Below are 18,220 nucleotides of genomic sequence, written 5' to 3' on the forward strand. Positions count from 1 at the left end.
ATGGCTATCTCAAAATTTTGATCCGTTGACTTTGGGACAAAAATAAGCGAGGCGCCATCCGATTTTTTTGGTCACTTAGAAAGGGAACTAGAACTTTTCATTTCCGTTAGAATGAGCCCTCTTGCAACACTCTAGGACCACTTGGTCGATACGATGACCCCTGGGAAAAAAGCAACAAACAAACAAACAAATAAACACGCACCCGTGATTTGTCTTCTGGCAAAAAATACGAAATCCCACATTTTTGTAGATTGGACCTTGAAATTTTTTTTTTATTGTTCTCTGATACGCTGAATGCGATGGTGTGATTTTCGTTAAGATCCTATGACTTTTAGGGGAGTGTTTTCCCCTATTTTCCAAAATAAGGCAAATTTTCTCAGGCTCGTAACTTTTGATGACAAAGACTAAAATTTTGATGAAACTTATATATTTAAAATCAGCATAAAAATCTGATTCTGTTTATCTATCTTTTAGCATCGAAATTCCGTTTTTTAGAGTTTCGTTTACTATTGAGCCGGGTCGCTCCTTACTACAGTTCGTTACCACAAACTGTTTGATTGTGTCTGACGCCGCAAATGATTCATGCGTCAAAGAGGCAAAGCCAAAACTCGTCAACTAATATCTAGTAAATTATCCGAATCATAGCATAAATATATATACAAACAGTAGCGAATTTTTTTTTTCAAAATGACACAAATGATAGCACGCTGAATACGAAGTTCCCACTGCGTCAGTGCAATAGTTTCAGTTGCTACTTTGCATTCGATCAGATCATTTCCACCGTAATGTGCTAAACATCTGTCATTATGCGTGCGTGAAGAGGCGGAGTCATAAAGATTTTTGTGTTTCAAAAATCTTTAATGGAGAGTATAGCATATTTCACTACTGTTAGTATATATATATATATATATATATATATATATATATATATATATATATATATATATATATATATATTTATGCTGTGATCAGAGCCAACTGGGATATGTTGACTACTGTGTCGCAGTCTTTTAAATGGTTTTCTTCTTTGCAGTTTAACTGGACAAGAAGTGGCGTTAAAAGAAATCAGACTCCAGGAGGAAGAAGGAGCTCCCTTTACTGCTATCCGAGAAGCCTCATTGCTACGAGACCTCCGACATGCAAATATAGTTACCCTCCATGACATTGTACATACCAAAACTTCACTAACCCTTGTCTTTGAATATGTTGTAAGTAAAAAGTATGGTTTGTTATTTTTAAATTTCCTCGCACCAATTCGGTGAATATTAGACGAAACAAATGTCTGTAGATCTCAAACCTCACCAAATCTAATTAGTGTAAAGTATTTCTTTTTGAGCAGGTGAATCTTAATTTCGGAGTTTATTAAATTTTACATTTTTTTTATTTGTTTATTATGCAACTCCTCACTCTGTATTTAGTGTTTCTTATTTTAATTAGCTCCAATTGCTTGGAGTAATTACTTCCGCTTAAGTAAGCAGAATTACTATGCTCTATTGTTTGGAAAATTGAAAAAAAAAGTAATAAGTAAAATTAAATAAAATTAAAAGTAAAATTCATTTTACTAGAGTAATTTGAAAATAAGAAGAAATGATCAAAGTTTAGTGGTCTAACTAGGTGCACAACTCGTTAATTTTGGTTATTTGTTTTTATAGTTCAATGTCGCAATACTGCTAATATGGCACTGCCCTAAACACTTCACAAATTTGAAAACCCAAAGTAATAACCTTGGAATAGAAGGAATCTTAAAGTCTTAGAATCAGTTGTGAGTAGGCGTAAGATGGATCCATCGAATGCCTAAGATGCTCTCCAAAAGCCAATTAGGATTAATGATAGTTGATTCTGTGTTATATATATTTTTTTTTTTAACTTTGGATATCGTCTTTTCAGTAGCTCATGTTACAATAATTACAGAAGTACAAGAGTTTTAGCTTTCTTTTACATAATACAAGCATTTAACGTGCAAAATTTATTGTTATATGCCATTTAAAGATCAAAGTACAAATTATCAATAATAATTAAATATTTTAATAATATTCAATTATTGTTAATGAAAGTTGGCTTCTGGATTGCATTATGTGTCACCTTCTGTAATTGGAAAATTGGAGGAAAACGGTATCTTACTAGCGAAGCTACCAAAAGTTCAAAGAGCTAAGATTAGCTTGAAATTTGATAGACATGTACCAAAGATTTTAGACCGAATCAGGGCTTAGATAGTTATGAAACTGGCTCATGACCTTGCTCATGTACCGAGTTAGTTGGTAGCTTCACATTGGTGTATTTTTTTATCATTGATTCAGGACTTAGTTTATTGCGATATTAATAATAATAATAATCGTTTAGTGCAAAAAACTGGGACAATCCTATTACAACTCTCTGTGAAATGGGAAACTAGAAAACATATCAAGTCCATGAAAATTATCAAATTCTTGGAATGAATCAACATCCGGCCGTTTACTATTGGTGAGGGCCGACTATTCCGCTTGCAGATGTCCCGGTTGGAGAACACCCGACTTCGGGTGTCCTTGAAGAACCATTGACCGTGTAGTTTAAACTGATAGCCACATAGACTTAATGTACTGAATTATAGTATGTTGTTGGATGCATTGTTATGGTAAAAGTTCCCTTTCCAGATCTTGTAAGTTTCAATCATGTGGCCAAGGCAAAAACGGTAAGCCAAGTTTGGTGATTGGGGCTTCCGGAGCCGCTCTTCATATGGGAGCTGGGATTAAGTGTGCTGAATTTTGTCATTCTACGTCGTAAGTGTTCAACTGAATCGGCGTCCTTGTCATAAAAAGGTTGGATGGTCGATGTTAATACTCCAGGATTGACCTTACCAAGTCCTTGTACAGCGTACGTAGTATTTCCTTATCGACCAAACTTGAAGGTTCATCGGATGATTCTTACGACTGCACTGAATCAGGAACTTTAGAAGAATTGGTGAGTAATGTACTGAACTGTAGAATGAATATCGGTGGGTGCAAGGTTATCATAAAAGGCTCCTTTGCAGATTTTGTAAGTTTCAGTCATGTAGCCATGATAAAACGGCTAGCTAAAGTTCGCAGTTGCAGCTTCGGGAGCCGCTCTTCATATGGGAACCGAGATTAATTGAGCTGAATTTTGTTATTCTACGTTGGACATGTTCAACTGAATCGATGTCCTTGTCATAAAGAGGGTGAATGGACAATGTTCATACTCCAGGATTGACCATACCATATCCTTGTACAACGTACGTATTACTTCCTTATCGACAAAACTTGGTTCAGCGGATGATTCTTACGACTACACTGTGTCAGGAAGTTAAGAGGAATTTGTGAATGATGTACTAAACTGTAGAGATTCGGTTGGTGCAAGGTCATCATAAGCAGATTTTGTAAGTTTCAATCATGTTTCCGCGATAAAACGGCCAGCTAAATGTGATAGTTGGAGCTTCCGGAGCCGCTCTTCATATGGGAGCTGGGATTAATTGTGCTCAACTTTGTCATTCTACGTTGTACGTTTTCAACTGAATCGATGTCCTTGTCATAAAGAGGGTGAGTGGACGATGTTCATACTCCAGGATTGACCTTATCAAGTCTTTGTACAATGTACGTAGTATTTCCTTATCAATAAACTTGAAGGGTCAAGGGACGATTCTTATGACTGCACTGAGCCAGGAACTTAAGAAGAATTGGTGAATAATGTACTGAACTGTAGAATGTCGGTCGGTACAAGGTATTTACAAAAGACTCCTTTGCAGATTTTGTAAAATTAAGTCATAATTCCACGATAAAACGGCTAGCTAAAGTTGATAGTTGGAGCTTCCGGAGTCGCTCTTCCGATGGGAGCTGGAATTAATTATGCTGAATTTTATCATTCTACGTTGTACGTGTTCAACTGAATCGACTTTCTTGTCATAAAAAAGGTAGATGGATGAAGTTCATACACAAGGATTAATCTTACCTAGTCCTTGTACAGCGTACTTAGTATTTCCATATCGATAAACTTGATGGGTCAACAGATGATTCTGACTACTGCACTGAGGTAGAGACTCAAGAGGAATTGGTGAATAATGAACCGTAGAATTTTCGGTGTAGAATTTCGATATCCTTGTTATAAAAAGTGTGTATGGTACAATGTCCGTATTCCAGGATTGATCTTACCAAGGCCTTGTACAGCGTACATAGTATCCCTCTATTGAGAAACTTGAATGACCTACGGATGATTCCAGCTTCTGGAATGAGTACCAACTCATTCCAGGAGTTAATACCTGGGAATTAATACCAGCATATTAAAATGAATTGGCGAATAAGGTAAGCTTAATAAACAATAAGGTAAATACGGTGAATTTCTGAATAACATCATTGGTAAATATAGGACTACTTATAGGACTGTTATATTGGCTTCTAAGTGAACCCACCGTCATTTGGAGGTATAAACTAGTTCATGCCTGTTTTTTACCCTCTCTGGGTAACAGTTTTTTGAACTGAAAACGGAATAGTTGTGGGAAAAGTCAAGTTATGGCTGTTTGTAGAAAAAGCCAAGACAGATTGTCCAATTAAAGTGGGCATCGAGTCAAGGTTGGTTGGGTTGAATGGTTGTTTGGTTGGGTCTGTTGGGTTTTTTGAAGTGAAAATGTCATGCAAAAAACCAAAACAAAAAAAAAAAAAAAAAAAATGACGAGAAAAGCCCGTAATTTTACACATGACCCACATAGCCTCATGATCCAGATTTTGGAGTTCAGGTTGGAGCTTCTACACGTAGATTCCTGTAACACCACCGAGACTGTTGTCACCTCAGCTGGTTCGAGTATTTAGCAGTGTTGCCAATGTGGTACAATTGTACTGTTCTTGGCACAGTTGAGAGATCTTGGTACAATACAGTATATCCGAACATTTTATGGTACAACCCAACATTTCTGGCACTCCTCTGTACAATTTGATTTTATTTGCCAGGTCAAGTTTAACTTTTTAAAAATTTCAGAACCTCTCTCCATCCCGCTTTTAGGGATATAAGGAAGAGAAAAGGAACGTTTTGTCGAACTCAAACGCAATAAGAAAAAAAAATCTCCACGTATTTTAGGCTAACCATCACATGAGAAAACAGCACTTAAAATTGGTTTCTGAAAGAGGGTGAAGATGTGAGTGCTAAGAAAACACTGCTGGCTTTTCAATTTATTCCAGTATATTTTTTTTTGATGAAATGGAAATTGGCATCGGATGGTACAATTGTGCCACAAAAATCTTTTGTGGTAAAATTTTCCAAGAAAAGTGGTACAATTTATGTCAAAGCACTGGAAATGTTGGTACTTAGAAATGAATTTATCCAGCAATTAGTCCTGTAGCTTTGTTAAGATTCCAAATTTACATAGAGTAGCAATAGGTGTGTTTTCGCACTATGGAGGACTGGTACGTCAAAGTCTTCCACTTTGTTACAAAAGGATCAACAGTTAGCGGAGGGGGGTGGGGTGATCAGATATTTTATTAGTGTATTTTGAAACTAGATACATTAGTAGGTTGGCATAGGTTAGAAATTAGGAATTAATATATTATGTCATATGCTTCCGTTATTTCAAATTTGCGTGAACTAATATAAACTACATGTATGGACATCTGATCCTGTGCCTTTTTTTTACGAAAAAGAGGCTAATAAGTTATATAGCAACCAGAGGGGCGGTGGGTTTTTCGCCCCAGGGGGGATGGGAATTTCAGCGTCTTCACATTTGATGATATAAGTGGTCCTATTTTTTCAGGAAATATATATACATATATATATATATATATATATATATATATATATATATATATATATATATATATATATATATATATATATATATATATATATATAGATGCTGTGCCTTGGTAGAAGTGAATCCACTTGCCACTCCCTTAGTTCCACCACCGGCGACAATGATTCCTTGTTTATATTGCAGAATAAATGTTGGTAAGAGTAAAAGTAAATTGGTAGGAGTAAAAGTAAAATCAACCAACAAAATATCAACGCGAAGTAGGAGTAATCACAAATCACAACTACCCGCAAGACGTGCTAAAACCATATCAGACGTCTAATATAGCATTGCCCATGCCAGAGATCAACTTTTTACAGCACGAATATTTTTTTTTTGTTCGCGAAGAAAATGGATGTCGAATTAAAAAAAAAACAGTAATTGAATCGTTGAAATAAGATCCTGGTGCGAGGCTTACTAGAGGAGCTATTATTGGTAAATGCTAAAGTTCCCAGGACTATGAGATTTTGAAGTTTATTTAGTTAGTATAAGGCTGAAGACTAAGGTAGAAAGGTAATTAAGAGTGTCACGTGATATGTTTCGTTGTCTAGTTTATCACTCGTGGAAACTGTCAGGTGATTATGTGGAGATATCATACCCTAGGCGCTTGAAATAATTAACGATACAGAAAAACTACTTGATATTCGAGAGGAAAAGTGAAGTTTTTCTCGTTTAAAATATAAAATAAATTATTAACTTTCTAGTTAGGAAGAGGTAATTACTAAGGAAATAGCTGCTTCCTGTGTGTTGATTTATGTCGGTGGAAAAGGTGTTTTTTTTTTATAAAGAAAAGTTTTCTGGTATCCTGAAATAGTAATAAAAAGTTAAGTTAATCCTCTGGGAAATTAAAACAGATTATATACTTGTCAAGTATTCTAGATTTTAGCTGTGCTCGACTCAAGCTTCTCTTTTTACTTCTTCAGTTCTTCCTCTGTTCTCTTTTTACTGTTTTGCGATATATATATATATATATATATATATATATATATATATATATATATATATATATATATATATATATATATATATATATATATATATATATATATATATATATATATATACTAGCTGTTGGGGTGGTTCGCGCCCCCCCCCCCAAGCCCCCCCCGCGTGCGTAAGTCGTTACGCGCCATATCAGTTACGCGCCATTGTAGTTGTGTCCCTGTGTCCCACCTGTGAATATAGATAGATTTATATATGTGTTTCAAACTACGTAAAAATTGCGAATATACAACATTTTTGGCTTTCCCACTACTGGGAGCTTTCCGTTTCCAATTGCCAGCAATTGATCTGAAAATGTTTGACCAGAGTCATCGTTTTGCAATCGGACACGCATATTTGTAGTTAATTTTAATATTTTTACGTGTGCCCATAAATTAGAATTTTTCAGGCAAGCATTCATTTCGTCTGCAGGAGTTAAACTACGTAAAAATTGCGAATATACAACATTCTTGGCTTTCCCATTGTCTGTGCATATACAAAGCCGTATGCACTAATAATGACGTCATATGCAAACGCTCTTTTTACAAACAAACAAACATGCATACACACAACTCGTTTTTATATAGATAGATAGATAGGTAGATACAATACAAATTAACTGCGTAAAACTTGCGAATATACAACATTTTTCGCTGTCCAATTGTCGCTGCATATAAATAGATTGTCAGGTTTACCGACCCTCGAACATGCAACGCACAATTGTCCATGGGAAAAACAATCAGTATTAAGATCTATACCACATTTTTCTAATGATTGACCTTGAGCTTTGTTAATGGTGATTGCAAATGCTAATCGAATTGGGAATTGCAATCTTTTAAATTGAAAAGGCAGATCCGTTGGAATCATGGGAATGCGAGGAATAAGAACAGCCTCACCCTCAAAAGGCCCTGTCAAGATTGTGGCCTCTATTAGGTTTTCCATTGTTTTTTTTTACGGCAAGTCGCGTGCCATTGCAAAGCTTTGGTGGGTTGATATTTATTAAAAGTATTATTGGTACGCCTATTTTTAGTTGTAGCACGTGTGGTGGAAACCCTGAAAGATCTATGGAATTTAAAAATTCAGATGGATAATTAACCGCTTCATTTGGTTCCAAAACTGTGTCGACTGACTTGTAAAGGACTGCCTGGTCTCGAATCTTGGTCAAAACAATATTGTTGATTTCGTGGACGTCTATATTTTTGGGTGCGAGAATCGCTCTTTCACTTAGCCATTTATTATTTTTATAATTTTTTAGAATATTCGGAAATACTTTTTCAATCAATTTATTTTTGGACGTCACTAAATTACAGAAATCAGCAGGTAGTTGTATACGTCCTGAAATTGAGTCTATCGTATCATAAATGTCTTTTTGTTCCGACGTTAACTTGGAAATGTTATTTTGTACATACGACAATAGATCATTCGTACTGTAACTTTTTTCACGATCCAATTCTACACATGTCGAAACAGCAGCGATACGGTTAGGTGAAGGCATTCCCAAATCCTGAAGAGGTTTGTTTGCCATACGTACGCACAAATCTTCTATAATAACTAAAGTGTAGTTATAAATTTCTGATGTAAAATCAAAAGTCATATCTGACGTCTCTAACTGTTTTCGATGGAGTATATCTCCGGACATTTTTGACTTATATTTTTCCCATAACTCTGTAGGAGCTGATGGAGAGCAAGTTGTTAAAATGATGCCAAACAATGCACGAATTTGACTTGGGGTTGACGTTTCGCACTAATGGGGAATATGGAACAACCCACTGGTTATCTACTTCGATGGTGGTACCGTTGCCATTGTAGGTTCTTCAGTCATTTTACAATTAAAAATTTGTCTTTTTAGTATTTTTTTGTTTTTTACATTTTTTCTTTTTTCAGTTTTCTTTTTCTTCTTTATTTTTCAGCTTCACTATGAAATACATATCGCCGAACCTTTGTTTTTTTAACTAAAATCTGGTAGGCATTGATGACCTTATCCGAGTCAAAATCCCAAACCCAATCATCATCGCTATCATTTTCAGTTTTGATATGTTTTGACTCTCGCTGTCCAGGTGGATCTTCATCTAACTGCGCGGTTTTGCGTTCTTTAGCCTCAAGCCTGTTTCCTTGCTGTTCTTTTGATTCCTCGGCACGCTTTCTTTTCTGACTTTCTCTATCAGCAGCAAGTTTTTTGGCATAGACTCTTTGAGCATCTTCATCGGCTTTTGCCATTGTAAGTTCATCAGTCATTTTAAACTTAAACATTAATAGATTTCTACGTGAACATATATGTCTTAAATATCTTTAATGACGTCACCGTCATAGCAAAAATGACGACAACTAACTTCATGACGTCAGCTGACACAGAAACATGACGTCACCTGATCCACAGACAGACACACAGACAGACAACTTATTTTTATATATATAGATATATATATATATATATATATATATATATATATATATATATATATATATATATATATATATGTATATATATATATATATATATATACATATATATATATATATATATATATATATATATATATATATATACATATTATATATATATATATATATATATATATATATATATATATATATATATATATATATATACATATATATATATGTATATATATATATATATATATTAACTGTGAAAAAACACCCTGAGTCTCGGCTATTCTACTTTAATATCTTCACTGCTCCCACTGTCTTACTAATAATTATACCAAGGTAAGTGAGAATGTCCACCTGATCAGTCTTTTCGTTACCCAACGTCACTTTTTCATCTTTACTTATTCCTAGCCTTAGTGATTGAGTCTTCTAAACATTAATATTCAAACCTGTACTAGCCCCGTGAACTCGGTACGCCTGTAAAAGTTCATTCATATTGCTCACACTTTCATCTAGGATGTTTAAACCATCAGCATAATCCAAGTCCAGGGGAGTTTTCTTTCCCCATTGGATTCCATGGTCTCCCATTGCCTTTCCTTTGCTCCTTACGACAAAGATCATTAAAATGATCCATGTAAAGAGGGATAGAACACAACCCTGCTCATCTCCTGATGCTAACGAAACCAGCTACGAAACCAGCTGCTAACCTCAGTTCCTACTTTAATCGCAGCAGTGTTATTCTCGTACATAGTACTAATCACTTTAATGTATTTGTCTTGTATACTTACGAAGATAAGACCTTTGCTAAAGCTCTTCTATCAAGAGAATCGAAAGCCTGCTCAATTATTAACCTAAGAGTGAAAATTCGGTCCACACATCCTCTACCCTTTCTAAAACTGCACTGTTCATCTCTTTTAATTTTGTCTGTAACATATCTGTCTAAAAATTATCTTGTTATAAACTAATTTTCTACCCATAGATACCAGACTAATGCATCGATAATTACCCACTCACTCGTATCACTTTTCTTTATATAATGGTTTAATTGGGGTTTTCCTAAAATCCCCAGGTACTTGCTCTTTTTCAAAAATCACATTCATAATCTTCGTAACTTATTTCTAACCTCAGAGCCACCATATTTGAAAATTTTCATTTGCCACACTATTAGTACAGCACATGCGGTCTTATTATTTTATAATCCTTTTAGTGCTGTCGCTAATTTTCCTCACAAAACAAAATCTTCCTTCACATTCAAGGTATCACAAACTTTTTATTTTCCTCTATATCTTTAGCTGCAACTGTATCTCGGTTTAGCACATTCTCAAAATGTTCTGCCCATCTCTCTTTAACTCAATCCTTATCAATAATTGTAGCCCCATTCCTATCTTTAACTGGGGTAAGTCCGGATTGACTGCTCCCTCTCAATTTATTAACATGCCAGTATTAGGTTTTACTATTATGCTTTCTAGCTACATCTTTAGATCCTCAGCAATTTTGTCCAAGGTCTCCAATTCACACTTCCTCAATTCACATTGTAATGCTTTCTCCGCTTTCTCTGTATTCCTTTTGTTTTCATATGATCTATCACTTAAATGATTCTTGTACAAACCTCTTCTCCTTTAGATTCAACACTAAGTTTTTCACTAATTTTTTTAGCTGTGTTCCTTTTTTACGCTGAAGGTGCCTTGTTTTGTACAGGCTAAATATTCGTTTGATTGTTTATCTGTTTTTTCTCACATTCGCCATATACCCGTTTGCCATCACTAGATTTATTTCTTTGTTTTGACCTTGAGACAAATTTACAATATGAAATAGAAATCAGATAAGATGAAAAATACCATTATATCCTATCCTCCATTCTACGCTATTTCCAAATACAATAATTACTGCAGTCACAATTTCGTCCTGGCCCTCCCTAATAGGGCTAGATATAGCCTTAGGCTAGTATATATAAGCTTCCTGATTTTTAATATTATTATTATTTACACATGAGGTTCTTTTTCCATTATGGAACAACTGTTTGTGAGAAATGGGAGCAAAAACAATAAAAACCCACACACATATTAAATTATTAACTTTGGGAAATATTACGCACAAAGTAGAGTGGAGGGGCTAAAACACAATTATGACATTTAAAAAGAATATTGTATGGGGAATCGGTGATATATATATATATATATATATATATATATATATATATATATATATATATATATATATATATATATATATATATATATATATATATATATATATATATATATATATATATATATATATATATATATATATATATATATATATATATATATATATGTACTAGCTGTTGGGGTGGCGCTTCGCGCCACTCCAACACCTAGTTGGTGGGGCGCTTCGCCCCCCCAAGCCCCCCCGCGCGCGTAAGTCGTTACACGCCATTGTAGTTGTGTCCCTGTGTCCCACCTGTGAATAGAGATAGATATAAATATATGTTTTTAACTACGTAAAACATGCGAATATACAACATTCTTCGCTGTCCCATTGTCTGTGCATATAAATAGATTGTCAGGTTTACTGACTCTTGAACATGCAACATATAATTGTCCATGGGAAAAACAATCCGTATTCAGATCTATACCTCATTATTCTAATGATGTGTCCCTGTGTCCCGGTCGTCATTTATATTCCCTGTGTCCCGGTCGTCATTTGTGTCCCGGTGTCCCAGTTTGTAATTTCTCTTTGAGTGTCCCGGTCGTCATTTATATTCCCTGTGTCCCGGTGTCCCGGTCGTCATTTGTGTCCCGGTGTCCCGGTCTGTAATTTCTATTCGAACAATCCCTGTGTCCCGGTCGTCATTTATATATCCCGCCTGTGCCCCCGGCGTCCCCGTTGTAGTTGTGTCCCTGTGTCCCGGTCGTCATTTATATTCCTAATTTCATGACGTCAGTCAACACAGAAACATGACGTCACCTGATCCACAGACAGACAGACAGACAACTTATTTATATATATATACTAGCTGTTGGGGTGGCGCTTCGCGCCCCCCCCCGCGCGCGTAAGTCGTTACGCGCCATAATAGTTACGCGCCATTGTAGTTGTGTCCCTATGTCCCACCTGTGAATATAGATATATATATATATATATATATATATATATATATATATATATATATATATATATGGTTTTAACTACGTAAAACTTGCGAATATACAACATTCTTTGCTGTCCCATTGTCTTTGCATATAAATAGATTGTCAGGTTTACCGACTCTTGAACATGCAACATATAATGGTCCATGGGAAAACAATCTGTATTCAGATCTATACCTCATGATTCTAATGATTGCCCTTGAGCTTTGTTGATGGTGATTGCTAATCGACCATTCCCTGTCCCGGTGTCCCGGTCGTCATTTATATCCCCCTGTTTCCCCCGGTGTCCCCGTTGTAGTTGTGTCCCTGTGTCCCGGTCGTCATTTATATTCCCTGTGTCCCGGTCGTCATTTGTATCCCGGTGTCCCGGTCTGTATATACATTTGTTTTTTAGTTTTGTTTTTCTCCTTTATTTTTTTCCTTTTTTTTTTCTTTTTTAGTTTATTTAGATTTTTAGATTTTTTAGTTTTTTTATTAGTTTTTAGTTTTTTTTTCTTTTTTTTGTAGTTTTTACCTTCTTTTTAGTTTTGTTAGTTTTTTTTTTACTTATGTCCTGGTCGTCATTTATACTCCCTGTGTCCCGGTGCTTTGTTGATTGCTAATCGAACATTCCTTTTGTCCTGGTCGCTTTCTCTTTGAGTGTCGTCATTTATTTTTTTCTTTTTTAGTTCTTTTAGTTTTTACCTTTTTTAGTTTTTTTTAGTTTTTTAGATGAAAATTTTTTTTAGTTTTTTCCTTTTTTTCTTTTTAGTTTTTTATTGGTTTTTACCTTTATTTTAGCTTATTTTTCAGTTTTTTCCTTTTTTTAGTTTTTTTTTTATTTTTTATTTTTTTTAGTTTTTTACCTTTTTTAGTTTTTTTAGTTTTTTTAGTTTTTTAGCTTTTTTACTTTTTTTATTAGTTTTTAGTTTTTTTTGTAGTTTTTGCCTTTTTTTAGTTTTTTCAGTTTTTTTTTTTTAGTTTTTTATTGGTTTTTACCTTTATTTTAGCTTATTTTTCAGTTTTTTCCTTTTTTAGTTTTTTTTTAGTTTTTAGTTTTTTTTAGTTTTTTACCTTTTTTTAGTTTTTTTAGTTTTTTTAGTTTTTTAGCTTTTTTATTTTTTTTATTAGTTTTTAGTTTTTTTTTTGTAGTTTTTGCCTTTTTTTAGTTTTTTTAGTTTTTTAGCTTTTTTATTAGTTTTTAGTTTTTTTGTAGTTTTTGCCTTTTTTTAGTTTTTTTCTTTTTAGTTTTTTTGTAGTTTTTACCTTCTTTTTAGTTTTGTTAGTTTTTTTTTTACTTATGTCCTGGTCGTCATTTATACTCCCTGTGTCCCGGTGCTTTGTTGATTGCTAATCGAACATTCCTTTTGTCCTGGTCGCTTTCTCTTTGAGTGTCGTCATTTATTTTTTTCTTTTTTAGTTTTTTTAGTTTTTTCCTTTTTTTTTTTTTAGTTTTTTATTGGTTTTTACCTTTATTTTAGCTTATTTTTCAGTTTTTTCCTTTTTTTAGTTTTTTTTATTTTTTATTTTTTTAGTTTTTTACCTTTTTTTAGTTTTTTTAGTTTTTTTAGTTTTTTAGCTTTTTTACTTTTTTTATTAGTTTTTAGTTTTTTTTGTAGTTTTTGCCTTTTTTAGTTTTTTCAGTTTTTTTTTTAGTTTTTTATTGGTTTTTACCTTTATTTTAGCTTATTTTTCAGTTTTTTCCTTTTTTTTAGTTTTTTTTAGTTTTTAGTTTTTTATCTTTTTTAGTTTTTTTAGTTTTTTTAGTTTTTTAGCTTTTTTATTTTTTTTATTAGTTTTTAGTTTTTTTTGTAGTTTTTGCCTTTTTTTAGTTTTTTTAGTTTTTTAGCTTTTTAATTAGTTTTTAGTTTTTTTGTAGTTTTTGCCTTTTTTTTAGTTTTTTTAGTTTTTTAGCTTTTTTATTTTTTTATTAGTTTTTAGTTTTTTTTGTAGTTTTTGCCTTTTTTTAGTTTTTTCAGTTTTCAGTTTTGTCACCTGATCCAGTTTTTTCAGGTGACGTCACCTGATCCACAGATCCACACACAGACAACTTATTTTTATATATATAGATAGAAGATATATATATGGCTATCTGATATATGTCTTACACCGTGATTTTACTGAAAAATCCGGTAGGTGTTGATCAAGGGATTAAAGCAAATTCTAAACCTGTTTGAATTGTTTTTTCTTTTTTTTTCGAACAATCGTGAATCATGAACCTCACTCTATCGTATCTAGAGTTCCTCTTTTTTTTACTATAAATGGTCACAATCAGAGAAACTAAGGATCAAAAAATTTTGTCTGTGGCATCAAGGTCCGTTTTTAGTCAAAATTTTTCTGCATTTTAGAAATATTTCAGTTAAATATGGAGATAGGGAGAATTTACCACCTAATCTCCTTACTTTGAGGAATATGTGTAAGCAATCCTGCCATATAGGTGCTGAGGAGTAGCAGATTCCCTTACTGAAGTTTTTTTTTAATATAAAGTAAAAATTACATTCATATTCTTATCAACACAGAAGCTCAGGTAAATAAGTGTCAACGACAATTTCTTCTATTTTTTCCTGCAAATCAAAACTCTTTTTCCAAATAAGACTAAAATGTTATGTAAAGTTCTGAGATGATACACGGTTCCTAGAAGAGAGAAAGACATTCCTCCATTGTTGAATTTTTTCAAACTTTGGTGATAAAGGAGTCTAGAAATAACATCAAAGAAAACTAACGGTTGTACAAATAGGTAAAGGAAAGGAAATATTTCTCTGGGAGGTATTTTCTCTAGAAATAAGGAATATAAACTTTGTTTCAATGTAAGTAGCAACTGCTGGAATCTGGAAATATTTAAGGGGATGCCATACCTTTAAGCAATAGCCTGTCTCGTCCGCTATTTATTTTTTAGTTTATGTGACCAAACAATTTAGAATAGATCGGACGGTCTTCCCATAGCTTGTAGAGAATGGGTAAGAGATCCAAATAAAGGACAAAAAGCTAATACCTGATACTTTCTTTCCCTGAGATTACGATTTAACTTCTTGCGTTTTATGCCTGTAGAGATATTCAGTTTTAATGATACTTACATCATTGGAAAATTTGAGGTTTATTCCGTTTTAAGTTCAGGAATGAGCCCGTTAAATTTCACTGTTTTGTCGGTAAGTCTCAAGTAAAGCCACAAATGCTCGACAGCTCTCGATGATAGCTAGTTCCTTAGACATTTTGCTAATAGGTCCTTTGTCTTTGTGACGGTCAGCCGACGCTGAAGTTTGCAAAATGATTTTAAGGTACCGTATCATCTGAAGGATAAGGCTTAAATATCAAGAAGCTAGCAAATTCAGTGCGGCAATAACTGCTAAAACGATGTCACAGAAATAAGCCATTTGCCGTTATATGCATGCGAAAATAATGTGCAATTGGTAAGATACATAACGAATTCAATTATTTAAAACTTTGGCAATCAAAAACAAACAGAAACTGATTTTTTAAAAACTTTACGAATAAGAAGTTTTCCAAACAAAAATTAAGTCCTAACAGAAATCGACCAGAAATTATTTTCAAAGAATACTTTCCCCCCCCTCAAAAAAAACAAAAAAGACAAAAAACAAAACAAAAATAAATAATCACATTAAACATAGAGATAACAGGTTCCGAAATAGATGAATGCTTAAATCCCAAAAAGAGTAAAAACTAAAATGAATGCTCAACTTAAACTTATAGCGAACAGAAATAGTTGCAAACCTGAGCATGTCTACTAATCTAAATGAACATGTCTACTCATTTGCCATGAACTGTAACAAAATAATATCTAAAGTATGTTTTCTAACGAGTATTTCTGGGGATGGTAATGAGGTAGGAGAATTTATCCAAACTGATTTGCTAGCAGGAGTGATCTTACCTTGTATAATTTATACCTTGAGTAGCTGAAACTGATTTTGCTTTTTAACCAGGCTGTTGGTACTTTATGTCATTATGTTTAGCCTATCGTCATTGACCACATCAGTTGACAAATTGCGTCATTATTTTTTTGAAGAAGATTTTTCTAAGATCATCTTTTAATCTTTTTTCAATGCAAAGAGGTTAACAAGAGCAAAATAATTAATTATTTTCAAATTTTTTTTTGTTCGTCCGTCACTTGAACATTTCTATTTAATAGACTCAATTCTTCTTTCATAAAGCATTTGAATATGGAATGTAAATAAACATGTATTTTGAAGGAGGTCAAAAGTGGTGCTCTGGATTTTAGTAAAGATACATCAGACATTGCAGGAGCACTTTGAACAAAACGCCTTTGAACATATGAAAATTCCTGGTGAAGGATTATCAGAAACTAATACAGGATATTCTGAGGATTTTGACTAAAACCACATTGACGTAAGCCAGTCTGCATCAAAAGATGGCAAAAACACAGTAAGAACCAAAAGGCGTAGACGTCGGAGGAAAAGGACGAACAAGTCCAATTGTGTTAGATTCTAACACAGATAAAGTACCAAATGAGACAAGTATAAGTAAGACAGCCAATGGCCAAGAGACAGATAATAGAAAAAAATGTAGATGTAATAAGAACAAGAAAAATGAAACTTCAGGTAAAGAAACAGACACTTTGGAGGATAGAAGACAGGAGAATATCTCGAACCAGATGATTAGCGATAAAGTTTGACAGAATCAAGAAAATCTGGTGAAGACTAATCCTCTTAATAATTCGAAATGCTTGCCCGAAAGAAAACGTGACTATCGCGAAAATTTAAGTAACCTACAAAGAGGCAGAGGGGGTAAAAGTAGTGACAACCAAGGCAGGGGGTATAGCCGTGGCAATAACAAAGGCAGAGGACAAGCATTCCAGCCTAATAGAAATGGAAGCGGTACGTATGGTGTAGGTAGAGGAAGAAGAGGGCCGAACTTTATTAGAGGCAGAGGAAAATCTGACTTTAACAGAGGTAGAGGAAGTTCAGATTTTAACCGAGATTGAGGTGGATTAGATTTAAACAGAATCCGAGGAAGGTCAGTGTTTAGAAGAGGCAGTGAAAGACCAGATTTTAACAGTGGCAGGGGAAAGCCATATTTCAAAAGAGGAAGAGAATGTAACTACGAGGCAAACGGAGGCAGTAGAAGTTATCTGAAAGTAAGACTAAATCCAAGGATCATTCTTACGGTGCCAAAGTGAATAATTTCGCTGATAGAGGCAGAAGAAATGGAGAATCGAACTTCGAGAGAAATTGGATATAGTAGGAGCACAGGTGAGGAGAACGAGGGAGGGCGACAGAATTATAATAGAGTAGGCTCCCATACCACCAATGTATAAAATTTCCTTGTCAGAGGCAGAGGAACCAGAGACTTCAACAGAGGCAGAGGAAGACAAGATTTTCAAAGGGGTAGAAGTAGCAGCTATAATAAGATCGAGGGCGAGTATAATTGGGAATGGTAAGCATAGAGTTACTCCTAACTACTTTATAAGTACTAGGGAAGCCTTTTCAGGATAAAACAGTTGAGACAAATATCATGATGAAAAGGTCTCTGTTGAAAATCCTCAGTTTTTTCAGAAGTATTTAACTTTATTTATTGCATTATAGTTATTTAAAAGAATTAAAATTTAAGATAAAAACTATCAGTGTGGTAACCAGTTCACAGATTTCGTAGATTATGAAATATAAAAATTCATAGATTTTGTAACATGTTTAAAAGTATACTGTTCTTAACATACCAATTATGTTCAATGTAAGTATGGCGAGTAACAATTTTGAAAGCCGTCCCATGGAAATTGTGAAGAATGGACGTATACCCTTTTTGGAAAAGAAAAGGGAAACTTTTAAATGTTTTAGAAAAAAATAAAATAATAGACCAATCAAAATAATTTCCTTTGATTGAGACCGTTAGATATCTAAATTATCTAAAAAGTCTCGCAGTGCGTCTTCTGGATAAAAAATCTGTGTCTGAAGTCTCATTCATTTTTCAGTTGAGATTTCTAACAGAAAAGTTGCTCTTCTTCACT

General features: G+C 33.8%; 1 protein-coding gene across 2 annotated transcripts in view; it reads left to right on the forward strand.

Moving 5' to 3' along the window:
- Positions 1 to 18,220, forward strand: part of LOC136031356 (cyclin-dependent kinase 14-like) — a 200,031-nt gene that overhangs the window by 163,163 nt on the left and 18,648 nt on the right. For both annotated transcript variants that reach the window (XM_065710856.1, XM_065710857.1), the window contains one exon: positions 1,034 to 1,208. In XM_065710856.1, coding sequence (XP_065566928.1) covers positions 1,034 to 1,208 — 175 coding nt within the window. The remainder of the gene's footprint in view (positions 1 to 1,033; positions 1,209 to 18,220) is intronic.

This window comes from Artemia franciscana, chromosome 9 (genome assembly GCF_032884065.1).
Source record: "Artemia franciscana chromosome 9, ASM3288406v1, whole genome shotgun sequence".
NCBI classification, from domain to species: domain Eukaryota; kingdom Metazoa; phylum Arthropoda; class Branchiopoda; order Anostraca; family Artemiidae; genus Artemia; species Artemia franciscana.